Source organism: Cnephaeus nilssonii (assembly GCF_951640355.1).
Source record: "Cnephaeus nilssonii genome assembly, chromosome: 21".
NCBI classification, from domain to species: Eukaryota; Metazoa; Chordata; class Mammalia; order Chiroptera; family Vespertilionidae; genus Cnephaeus; species Cnephaeus nilssonii.
In genome coordinates, this window is record NC_137092.1 from 30,477,435 (window position 1) to 30,490,670 (window position 13,236).

Here is a 13,236-nt window from a genome sequence, read left to right on the forward strand (position 1 = left end):
ATTAGTTTCCCCCTGCTTCCTACACTTGGAGCCATTTTCCCCTACTTCCCATGCTGCCTTCTTTCTTGCTTTACTCCGACATTTTTGCTGATATACATTCTCAAGTAACTCCCTAAGAAAGGATATATGGAAAATAAATTACCTGGGTCTTTGCATACTTGAAAATATCATTATTCTATCCTCACATTTGATTGTTTAAAATTTTTAAAAAGTCTTCTGGCCTTCTCCCATGTTCTTTCTGTTGTTTTTATTAGGTTGCATGTTGATCCTCTTGGATTGACCTTCGAAGTATTATTTTTTTCTTACGTTTCTTATCTTTTTTCCTTTTTTATCTTCCAATATTAATTTTAAATTATTACTCACTTAAGAAATCCTCACCCAGGATATGTTTTTATTGATTTTTAGAGAGAAAGGAAGGGAAGGAAGGGAAGGATGGGTGGGGGGGGGGGGGGGGGAGAAAAAGAGAGAGAAAGAGAGAGAGAGAGAGAAAGAAAGAGAGATATATATATCAATGTGAGAGAGAAACAATGATTGGTTGCCTCCTGTATGCACCCTGACTGGGGATCAAAACTGCAACCTAGGCGTGTGCCCTGACCAGGAATCAAACCTCCTAGGATGGGCAAATGTTAATCAGGGTCATGGAGGTCAATTTGTAGCTTCTGGCCTAAAGACTGACAAGCTGAAGATGCTGGATGGAGCCCAGAAGAAATTATCTTGGTATCTTTCTTGTGTCATATTATCAGAATACTTTCATTGAGATGAAAAATTCAGACTGGAAAATGTCTCATGGGAATTGCTGGATTGCTACAGGATCTGTTGGTTGGTTGGTTAACCATGTTTCCTTTGCTAACTTCTTCTTGGGGTATAGTAACCTTAGCAATTGCATTCAAATGATTCACTCTAAATCACCGTTCTTTTGGATTCCTGAAGAGCCACTTTCCTATTCAAGAGACTATTATGGATGGAAGCAAAATTACCTGGTATGGTTGACATTATTTATGTCCTCATTGAATCTCAAGTAATGTGCCCTTTTCTTCTTCTTTTTTTTAAACAGATACTAATTTTGTGTTGGGGAACGCACAGATAGTGGACTGGCCTATCGTGTACAGCAATGATGGATTTTGCAAGCTCTCTGGCTATCACAGGGCAGAAGTTATGCAAAAAAGCAGTACCTGCAGGTATTTATGATTGGGGCTGTTCTGTTGGACAGTCTATCATAGCATCCTTCGGAAAAAGAAAATGGCTTACTCAGGGTGGGAATTACCTTTCTCTCATTCAGTGTTTATTCAGGAGTATTTATGGCAATATCATCTCCATGTCACGCACTGTACTGGGAAAATCAAAGACTTAAAACATGTTTCCCACAACTGCTGAACTCCCAGTCAGTAAGATGGGGGGATGGGGAGGGGAACCTAGAAAAACTCAGAAAAATCATTTTATCTGTAAAATGTGAACTCAGAAACTGATAAGGTTTTAGATAAAACTAATGTGAAAGAAGATTAAATAAAATTTTAGATGATTAATTTTTAGGATTTGTGGCTATTTCAGAGAATACAACGTTGGAAACAAGGGCCTTGTTCATAGACCTTTTCATCAGGAAAAGAGAAGAGCACCATGCTTTGTTGCCTTCCAATTCTTGGTACAGCTCTCTCTGATCCCTGACTCAAAGGCAGAGGCAAATGGTGCTAACTGTGCAGCTTGTGTATTGGACAGGGTTACCTACCAAGCAGCACCCTGGGCAGTGGTGTTAGGACAGCTCTTTCCAAGTCTCTTCAAGGTGTTGAGTGGAACATGGACCCTGCCTCCTGCCCTGCATTTCCCTTCGGTGCCCTGGCAGGTCTGGGCTCAGCACAGCCTTAGGCTCCTCCCATTCCCCTCTTTTTCCTCGAGTCCTCTGCCTTCAGTGTGTTTGCAAGAAGCAGAATCATTTTCCTAATCCTTGTAAATCAAGAAATAATCTCATCTACGAAGGGTGGAAAACCCTGTGTGACCCAGGCATCACTTTTGGTTTTCAGAGACCATGCATTTTCATGCTATGAAGTCAGTCAAATAAGTAGTTTGGTGAAAAGTATGAAATGCTTTGAAAATATTATTATTTTCTTAAACTTTAGGTTTTGGGGACCGGGAAATAGAAAGCTTAAGATCCCCCATGCCCAATGCTCAAAGATTAAGAAATTATAACTCTTAAGTAATACAATAGAATCCTCTTACATTCGTGGTATGCTTTTATCCTCATGAGTGTCTATGTCTAGATCTACATCTACATGTGCACATATGCCATCAGAACTAATTGGGAGAGTTAGCTTCACTTTTTAGTGGGACTTGAGCAGCCTTTCCTTACTTTTCTTGCTTCTTATTGGTTACTAGAGGCCCGGTGCACGAAATTCGTGCACGGAGGGGGGTTGTCCCTCAGCCCAGCCTGTACCCTCTCCAATCTGGGACCCCTCAAGGGATGTCCGACTGCCCGTTTAGGCCCGATTCCTGGGATCGGGCCTAAACGGGCAGTCGGACATCCCTCTCACAATCCAGGATTGCTGGCTCCCAACTGCTTGCCTGCCTGCCTTCCTGATTGCCCGTAACCGCTTCTGCCTGCCAGCCTGATCACCCCCTAACCACTCTGCTGCCAGCCTGTTTGCCCCAACTTCCCTCCTCTGCCGGCCTGGTTACCCCTAACTGCCCTCTCCTGCAGGGTTGATCACCTCCAACTGCCCTCCCTTGCAGGCCTGGTCCTTCTCAACTGCCCTCTCCTGCTGGCCATCTTGTGGTGGCCATCTTGTGTCCACATGGGGGCAGGATCTTTGACCACATGGGGGCAGCTATATTGTGTGTTACAGTGATGATCAATCTGCATAGTACTCTTTTATTAGATAGGATAGAGGCCTGTACTCTTTTGTTAGATAGGATAGAGGCCTGGTACAGGGGTGGGGGCCAGCTGGTTTGCCCTGAAGGGTGTCCCTGATCAGGGTGGGGTTCCCTTGGGGCATGGGGTGGCCTGAGCGAGGGGCCTGTGGTGGTTTGCAGGCGGGCCACGCCCCCTGGCAACGCAAGTGGAGGCCCTGGTATCTGGAATTTATTTTCCTTCTACAATTGAAACTTTGTAGCCTGGAGCAGAGCCAAGCCTGGGGCTCCCTCCAAGGCCCGCAGCCATTTGTGTTGGGGTTATAATTGAAACTTTGTTGCCTTAAGCGGGTGGGCCCGGCCAGGGTGTGTGGAAAGCTTTGCTTCCCCTGTTGCCGGCGGCAACCCTGGCCTGCTCTCTCAAGCTCCATTCTGCCGCCATTTGTTTGAATTTGTTTACCTTCTATAATTGAAACTTTGTAGCTTGAGTGGAGGCTTAGGCCTGCAATGGCTGGCAGAAAGCTTGGCTTCCTCTGTTACCTAGGAAACCTTGCTCTCTGTGGCTGTAGCCATCTTGGTTTGGGTTAATTTGCATACTCGCTCTGATTGGATGGCAGGCGTGGCTTGTGGGTGTGTCGGAGGTATGGTCAATTTGCATATTTGTCTATTATTAGATAGGATAATCAGATACTTTAAGAAAATCAGATACATTTGCTCATTTAGCCAACTTTAAAAAACCAACCAACCATACAATCCTAAGAAGCTCATTTACTTCCCTGAAGCGGTCCCTTCTCCAGAAATAAGGTAAACCTACCTTGTGCCAGCTATGCTCCGCGTCGCTCAGGAGCCTCTTTCGCTTAATTCTTGCATTGCAGGCATCTGAGATGGAATGCCCAGGAGAAGGCATCTTACCCCGCAGCTTAAGAAAGTACATCAGAGAATGAAAGCTGGCTGTCATTATGGCCCTTCGTCTATTTGAAGACTCCATTCTACGGGCATTTGTTTAATCTTGTGAAGTAAATTGCCGGCATTCAGAGCCGGCATCACATCACTTAAATGGAGGTCACTTTATCTAGCAAATTAACTCGGAGAAAGTGGGAGGAAGCTCAAAAAGGCCTCAGAACAACCGGCGAAATGAAATGGTCATAGAGCTGAAGCTGTTACCTCCTAGGAGGAATCCTCTTGTTCTTGGCAGGGCTAATTTAGTCTTGATCTATTCTTTTTAAAGATAATTCAACAAGCTGGTTTATAGATGAAGAGCCCACCCAAAGGCCAAGAGATAGGCATAGGGAAACCACAGGTAGCAACAGCTCTCACCGGGCCGGGAAGGGACATAGTAATAAAGGTGACACAGATTCATAAAGTCCACAGCCAGCACACTTTCCTTACAGGAGCCTCAGTAAGCCCAAGGCTGTTCCAGTATCAAGCTAAGCATGGCGCTCGACCTGGTGGTTGAGGAATCGCACTCCATATCCTCTGAGGTTCTTCTTAGCTCTGAAATGCTATGATGCAGCGAGTCATCAAGAATCAGTTAGATTTGCATTTGGTATGCACCATTTTAGAAGACCGGGAGTGTCTTGTTCAGGAACCCGTGCCCGCTGCTTCCACGTTCCCTAAGACTTGGGGGCTGAGTGTTGCTGTCTTTGTTATTGTTGCCTGAAGGCCTGGGGTGGGCAGGATAAGATGGTCCCTGGATCTACGGGGAGCCTTGGTCAGAAGACTGGCTTTTCCAGCTCCATCGAGAAATAGCTTTTCTTCTCTTACATTTTGTTAATGTCCTGTGCCATGGCTCGCTCTGTCTCGTTGGGGGTGTATGCTGTCCCTGGAGGGACAAACCCTCGTCTTTAGACCATAGTCAGTGGGGACCAGGAAAATGGAAAGTTCTGGCAGATTATCTGCCTCTGCCGAGAACCAGTACTAGTAGGCAGGAGTTTCTGCCCTCTAGGAGTTTTCTCTAATTTTCCCCATGCTGCTGCTTTACCCGCCTAGTCTACTTTTCTCTAAACGTGAGCAGGAAGGAGTGAGAATTTGTAGGATTTCATCATCAATTTTTTAACTCAATGCTTCCCCTCTTCTTGTGTGTGGGGGCGGGTAGAGGGTAGGAGAACAGCTGCACAGATTAGTGGCTGAATCTTCTGGTTCTTTAACTCTGTCTTAATGTTTAGAACATCAAATTGCATCTCTTATTTGATTGGAGACCTTTTGTGATCCCTCCACCCCCCTAAACTTGTATTTATTTTATTGTGAATTAGAAGAAGAAAAATCTGTGGTCAATTTCCTCTGCATCTTTCCTAAGAGTTCTTTCAGGATCAAGTTTAAATCCCTCATGGCTTCTAAGGCCATGCTCTCCTCCATGACCGGGCTGTGCTCACCTCTCTGTCATCTGCGCAGGTTTCCCCTCATGGTCTATATTCCAGCCATACTGGACTGAGCTGCATTCAGTTCCAGAGTTAACCTCACTCTCATCTCTGTGCCTTTGCACATGCTCACCTTTTGCCTGGAATGTTCTTTTCTTGCTAATTTCCTCTGTAGATCTCATTTGTCCTTACCTCTGGGGAGCCTCCTCTGACTGCTCAGAGAGTGCTCTGTGACTGTTCTGTGTTGTCCTGCTGTTTTCTGATCTACTCTTTTCCGATGTGTCTTTCTTATTAGACTGTTTATTTGGGGGAGTCTTGATCACAGTTGAATTAATAAATCCTTTTGGAATGTTTTCTGTGTGTGTGTGTTCTACATAGCACAGGGCTAGGTATAGAATAGACATTTCATATATGCTGGTAGAATAATACATATTTGCTAATCTAACTTGAGTTCTTTTGTTGATCTGCAGTTTCATGTACGGGGAGCTGACTGATAAAGATACAATTGAAAAGGTGCGGCAAACATTTGAGAACTATGAGATGAATTCCTTTGAAATTTTGATGTACAAGAAGAACAGTGAGTATCCAGACCATTCTGAACCATGTCTTAATGTGCTTGGCATAGTAAAATATCTCGCTTCCTCTGTTCCTGTCTTGGGTTTTCTTCTCTCTCATCAGCTAAATGTTGTTACTTGAACCCATTGTGTGTGTTGGGAAAAAATGAATTGATGACTCAGACTACTTCTCCTGGGAACATTTGAATGTGTCACTAGCCAATCATAATCATTTTCCTGCCCAGAGTTAGTGTTTTTCCTGTTGGTTTATTCATGGTGAATTGCTGGCTTAAGGCACGTGTAGACTATATACCTTCTAGGGGGAAGGGAGGGGACGGGACAGAAATTCTGTGTGGTTCATCTTTGTATCTACCTTTCACAGCTCTTGGCACAGCAGGTCACGCCAGCAGGTGCCCAGTTAAGAGTTTATGACTCCAATTTTGTTCTCCTAGTGACCTCAGTTTTCCATTGTAGACAATATTGATAGTCACAGTGCATTGTTAATTTGTATTTGTTTTGGCTACTTCCACAAAGTATGTTAAAGAAGTTTGAGGTCAGTCCCCACGCACAAGAATAAAGCTTGCTTTTCCGAGGAGAATGGAGAGCCGCTGTGTTAGAAGTATGGAGCCTGGGCATAGGGCCACAGCAGGACTGCAGAGGTGTCCAATACCGCTTTGTTTTAACAACGTGGTTTCGTTGGTAAAGAATCCTGTCCTTTATATATAGGGTTGGATGGTAGGTCATAGGTTCCATAGAACATTTCCAGAGTGGTCCCAGTGGCACAGGGCGATAAGTGTTTATTTCGGTGGCGTTCCAAGTGACGTGTTTTGCTCTGGAAAGCAGAGGGCATGTGCTGCTTTGATCTGGAAGGACCCAGGACTTGTTTTCAGTCTGGCGTGTTGGAGGAGGCAGGTGTGGCTGGTCACCTGTGCAGATGCTGGTCTGGAGATCATCTCTGGGCATCCACAAATCCAAGAAGTTGGTCCTGTAGGTTTCATGTTAGAGACGTTGCCTTGCTCCATCTCTCTCCTTCAGCCAGTGGGTCTAGTGACCTACCCGCTAGTCAGCATAAGAGGAATGAGGTGAAAGATGGTGAAAGCCACGCCAGTCCTTCCACTCTGGGGAACACGGGCAAGGGCGACAGCTCTGACCAGGAGCCCGCCGCAGTGGCCTTCTCCGCACGTGCGTCCAGCTCATGGAGCGTTAAGGGTTTTCCACACTAGCAGCTTCGCGTGCTGGATGGTGTGAATTTCCCCACAACACACAATACTAATTGGGCAGGTGTACCACCAAAAGAATTTTTGCATTTCTATTCTGCTGCGGAGGTTTCAAGCTTCATCAGACTGTGCATTTATCTTGCTCAAATTCAACGATACGTGTTTGGCACCGAAGGGAGAGAGAAGGAAACATAATTTAAATAGAGTTAGTGATTCACTTGCCACTGCCTTCAGTGAGCATCTGCCCCCGAGGGAGTATAAGATGAGAAAAGGGAATTTGCTCTTTCCTCAGCTGCCTCCAGGATGAAGGTCTCCTTGAATCTCACGCACTGAAGGCGATTCTGGCGTAAGAAGTTCTGTTCTTCAGTAGACGTCGCCTCTGTGTGTGAGTCAGTTAGTTCAGCTGAGTTCTACAAGGAGTCAGCATCCCTTCCCTCCCTGGAGGTTGACTGAGTGGGCTCACTGAGAGACGCATGCCAGCTTGGGCACAGGGCTCTACCGGGGCTGGGGACTGAATCTGCTCAGGCCGATGCACTAACCACTAAGCAACACTGATCAGGGCTAGGCTTTTCTTTTCTTTTTTTTTAACAGCGTTTTATTGACCTACTATGTCAGACACTAGGCTTGCTGCTAGGGATTTGGTTTTGGCAAGATAGACGCAGCTTCTACTCTTATAGCATTTGCAGGGGTGGGGGCAGCATCCACAGGACAGAGCCATAGTGTCTTTTGTTTTTTTTTAAAGGACCATTTATTTTAAAGAATATTTTTATTGATTTCAGAGAGGAAGGGAGAGGGCGAGGGAGAGAGAGATAGAAACATCAATGATGAGAGAGAACCATTGATTGGCTGCCTCCTGTATGCCCCCCACTGGGGATCGAGCTGGAAACCCGGGCATGTGCCCTGACTGGGAATCGAACCGTGACCTGGTTCATAGGCTGATGCTCAACCACTGAGCCACGCCGGTTGGGCGAGCCAAAGTGTCTTGCTGGTGACACCACATAGGGGAGTTACTTACCCTCAGCTCAGGAGGTCAGGGAAGGAAGTCATCCTTGCAGACAGGAAGTCCATGCAGAAACTGAAGGATAGGTGGGAGTTAGGCAAAGAGGGGGGCAAAGAGTACCCCAGGCTGTTGGAATGTTTAATTGAGTTTGTGATGCCACTTGCCATTGCCTTCAGTGAGGAGGTAGCAGGTGAGAGTGAGGAACAACAGGGCTTCTCAGACTTGGACATGCCTGAGAAGTCACCTGAGAATCGAACCACTATTTCCATTTAGCAGGTCTGGGGAAGGTCAGAGATTCTGCTCCCAGGTGATGGTGATGCTGTTGGTCCACCTGTCACACTCTGGGGAGCCAGGACAGAAAGCAGCTAGTGAAGGCTGGCTTCCAGGCCTAGGGTGTGCCTTTCTTATTTTAAATTAAAATATATCTTTTATTGATTTCAGAGAGGAAGGGAGAGGGAGAGAGAGACAGAATTAATGATGAGAGAGAATCATTGATTGGCTGCCTCCTGCACGCCCCTACTGAGGATCAAGCCCACAACCTGGACATGTGCCCTTGACTGGAATCAAATCCGGGACCCTTCAGTCTGCAGGCTGACGCTCTATCCACTGAGCCAAACCAGCTAGGGTGTGTCTTTCTTTATGGCCAACTCCCTGCACCCAGCATGGTGCCTGACACAGAAAGTGCTCCACCAAACTCATGGAGTAATTACATAAAAATGTAAGTAAGTGAGGGGTGGCCAATGGGGCTGCAAGGTTACTAAGGGCCGACGACACAGCCACGTTGAAGAGTTTGGAATTTTTCTTAGGAGCAGCAGTGGTGGGGAAGGAGGGTGGGGGTGAGGGGCATGGTGGAGCTTTAAGCAGGGTTAAGCAGATAATCAGATTTTCACTTTAGAAAGATGATTCCAGTAGAGTGTGGGGATGGAAGGGAGCATTGGAGACTGGAGGTGGTGGCTGTTAGGAACCACCCTGCTGGTGACAAGATGAGTGTGGCCTCTTCAGGGGACCAGGCAGTTGAGAGGGTGAGATGTGGGTGGCGGGGAGAAGGGGGGTGGGTGGGGAGGAGCCTTGGTCTGTGGTGCCCACTGATTGGCTCTTCCTCAGTTTGCCCAGCCCCAGGCAGTGCCCAGGAGGTGGGAAGTAGCACTTCTACTGTCAGGACTCCGGTCTGGTCTGAAGTAAATCTCTCCAAGAATCTAGCAAAGAGCCTGGCCTGGAGGAGCTGCTCAGGGAATGTTTGTTTTAGTGACTTTGAAAGGATAGTCCCCAAGAAACAGAGGAGTGAAAGAGAAGTATGAGATTCAGAGGGAGGGCGTTGAAGCCGGGGAAGGAGCAGTGTGGGGCTGGACTGACGGGCGATGCCCTGGAAAACCAGACCGAACCTACGTGGATGGGAGGAGAGGAAGGAGGAGGCAGAGTTTGCTTCTGCTTTCAAACTTTTGGTTCATTGGATGGAAACTTTCAGCATTTTGAAGCAGTGTAGTGTCCCACGGGGGAAACGTCAACCCCGTGGAGATTTTTAAAATGTGAAATGTCATCATCTAAAAGAGTGCTTATTTTTCTTTCTCATTTTTAAATTAATGCATGTTTACCATGGAGAATACATGAGGGTACATAGAAGAAAAGCAATCACGCCGAAGCCTCAAAGACTCAGAGAAATACTCTTAGCTTTTTGGTGTGGTTTTTTTTCCCATTTTTTGCCTGTGCACATGTTACATAATTGATATTTTGACATAGATGCAATTTGCAATCATACAATTATGTAATCTTCATCACAAAAATTGCCCCATCATTAAGATTCCCCATAAATATCATTTAGAAAGAAGTTTATTGATACTTCCTCTATTGTTGGGTATTTATAAGGCTCTAAGTTTTCTTTATTAAGCACATGTTAAAGTGAATATCTTTGTGCAAAGATATTTTGTGGACTTTATGAAATTTTTCCTAGAAGTTCAGTGTTACTGTGTCAAAGATTATGAACTAAGATTTCTGAGACATTTTGCCAAATAGTGTTCTGGGAAATTGAACCCATTTCCAAGTTCAGTTGAAGATTACGAGCATCTGACTCATCATACCATATTAGCATTTAATAGTAAAACTTACCAAATTGCCTACAATTAAATTTTTCTTTTTGTTTAGTGAGTATTTTTAATGCTAGTGAGATTGAATAGTTTTCCTACTTACTATTTTAAATTACTCTTTTATGTTAATTGTTCAGATTCTTTGCCCATATATTCTATTTAATTCTGGTGTTTTTCTTACTTATTTTTACAAGCTTTTTAATAAGTTGTTTCGATTATTTTTTTCTCCTCTCCCATTCTTCGGTATTTGCAAGGACAACTTTGTAGAAAGGACCTTCTTTGATAAGCATTAATGTTTTTCTAACCTTTTGGGGAGTTGGGAGTAGAAGGCTTCATAGTGCGCTTTGGGGTGAGTATATGGAATATTCCTATCTTGAAGGATGGATTATTTGACAGGTCTATGTCTGTTGGCCAGTTGAACCAACAAACCTGGGCATTTTGGTAGCGCTCTATATTTTGTATGGTTACTTAAGTATTTCTCAGTACGCTAGAACATTTTCTTACATAAATGACAGTCATCGTTAATAAACTCATTCAGTAAATATTCAGGCAGTCACTATTGTGCTAGTCAGTTACTTTCTCCATTTTCCAAGCAAGAAAATCAGGAAGTGTCAGCCCTGAATGAAAGCAGCACACCCTCCAGGTCGCACTCCCCAGCGTGTGACCGATTCCACAACTTATGGCAAGGCAGGTGGCCCCGAGTTCTAGAGCTCTGGGACAGATTCTCCATCAGAGGAGCTTTCTGCCAAGCCAGTAAGGAGAAGCTGCTGGCCAAGTACTTACTGATTACCTACTGCAGGCCTGTGGGTATCCAGATGGAAGGAACTGACTCCGCCTTTGAGAAGGTTACAATCTAGTTGTGGAGATGAATTGTAATAGGAAAACAATCTTATTTTGCCTGTTTTCCTAATGGATTGTCTTTTACTTATTCAGTGTGAGGAGCTGCTTAGATGAAAGGATATTGATAAATCACACACATAATGAAAAATATTTCTCCTATTAAATTTTTTCTTTATATGTATATATATAGAAGTATAACATTTTTCAGTCAGTGTTTTCCTTTGTGTTTCTGAGCTTTATCTAATGCTTAGGAATTTATTTATTACTGTTTTTATGTGGTTTTATTGATTTTAGAAAGAAGAAGAGAGAGGGAGAGAGAAATAGAAACATGAATGAGAGAGAAACATCAATCGGCTGCCTCCTGCATGCCCCCTACTAGGGATTGAGCCTGCAATTCAGGCATGTGCCCTGACTGGGAATCGAATCTGGTGACCTCTTGATCTGTGGGACAATGCTCAACCAACTGAGCCATACTGGCCCAACCAGTGAGCCATAATGGCCGGGCAGGAATTTATTTTTATATGTTACATGGCATAGTAGTCTAACTTAATTTACTTTCCACACTGTCTATTCGGTTGTCTCAGTATAGTTGTCCTCCCTTATCTGCAGGGGATACATTACAAAACCCCCCATGGGTGTCTGAAACCCTGAATAGTATTGAAGCCTACATATATTGTCCCGCCTTTTCACTTAAGGGAAACACTTGACGGCTTCTCATTGGCATTTCTGAATTGCCAGCATCCTTACTCTTGCACTTTGGAGACATTATTAAGTAAAATAAGGGTTCCTGGAACACAAGCACTGTAATACTGCGGCAGTGGATTTGATCACCCAGACAGCTACTAAGTGACTAGTAGGTAGGGAGCACATACAGAGTGGAGATGCTGGGCGGCATGGCAGGACCAACAAGATTTCATTCCAGTACTCAGTACAGTTCGCGATTTCACCACGCTATTCAGGACGATGTGCCATTTAATACTTACGAAGTGTTTGTTTCTGGAATTTTCCATTAAATAAAATTGACTGCAGGTAACTGAAACCGAGGAAAACGAAACCACAATAATGGGGGATTTCTGTACTATTTTTAAAGAAAACGGCTCTTTCCTTCTAATTTGAAATGCCCTTTTCTTTATATGCTAAATTCCTACTCATTCCTGGGTTTGTTTCTCTCCTCTCCTTTCCAAGAAATCCTTTTGTAATTTTTATTTTTTATTTTTCAGAGAGGAAGGAAGAGGGAGAGGAAGATAGAAACATCAATGATGAGGGAAAATCATTGATTGACTGCCTCCTGCACACCCCCTACTGGGGATTAAGCCCACAACATGGGCATGTGCCTTGACCGTAATCAAACCCCGGACCCTTCAATCCACAGGCCAACATGCTATCCACTGAGCCAAACCAGCTAGGGCATCCTTTTGTAATTTATTAGATATGTAAGTTTGATTAAAAAGGCTTTCCCACTAGTCTTCCCCACATTTAAAATGGGGATAATGTCTTAGTAGCAATTTCATCTCACAGAGTTGTGAGAAGTAAACCATGTGTCAGGGGTTGGCTTCATTGTGGTAAGCACTCAATAAATGATATCACTATTTTTATTGTTGCTTTTTTTAGGGCCAATGCCAGTGGCCCTTAATTACTGCGGTAGGTAGTTCCTGTCATTTTTCTTTTCAAAAATTTCTTGGCCATTCTACTTTTATTTTTCAATTTGAATTGAATTTCCATTCATCAAGCTCCAAGGAAAACAAAGGGAAAAAGAATAATTGATATTCTGATTAAAATTGTATTAAGTTTATATATTAAATGGGGAGGTCTGACATTTTACAAAATTGAATTTTCTTATCTACAAGCAGTGTAACTCTCTCTATTTAGATTTTGCTTTTTGTTCTTTAATCACATTTTTATTACATCGAGGTATAAACATTGATTTTTCCCCCCCCTAGCTTTCCCCTTGTTATGGTCGAGACTGGCCCCCTTCCTTTAAAACGGTTGGAGGCAGGTTTGGAGTTTCATTAAATGCCTTGACATATATTCTCTTTTTAAGTCATCCAAACAACCCTGTGAGGTGAGATTGAGCATTTCAGTCGGACAGGTGAAGAATTTAAAAGGAAGGGAGAAAGGAAAGTAATAGTTTTAAATACCTATCTATCGAACACATTTTATCTTAAGTAGGTCTATGATCCCCATTTAAAAACGAGGAAAACTGATTCCTAGGGAGGTTAGAGTGACCTGGCCAAGCCACAAAATAAACAAAGAGACAGGGCTCAAACCCAGGGCTTGGGATTCCAAATCAGTTGTTCTAAAGGCCAGTGGCCAACTCTGTCCCCCTGGTGCTGTCTCATCCGCTCTGCG

General features: G+C 44.1%; 1 protein-coding gene across 2 annotated transcripts in view; it reads left to right on the forward strand.

The window, feature by feature from the left end:
- Positions 1-13,236, forward strand: part of KCNH1 (potassium voltage-gated channel subfamily H member 1) — a gene marked incomplete at both ends in the record, with an annotated part of 267,549 nt that overhangs the window by 16,578 nt on the left and 237,735 nt on the right. For both annotated transcript variants that reach the window (XM_079761861.1, XM_079761862.1), the window contains 2 exons: positions 1,055-1,178; positions 5,666-5,772. In XM_079761861.1, the coding sequence (XP_079617987.1) occupies positions 1,055-1,178; positions 5,666-5,772 (231 nt within the window). The remainder of the gene's footprint in view (positions 1-1,054; positions 1,179-5,665; positions 5,773-13,236) is intronic.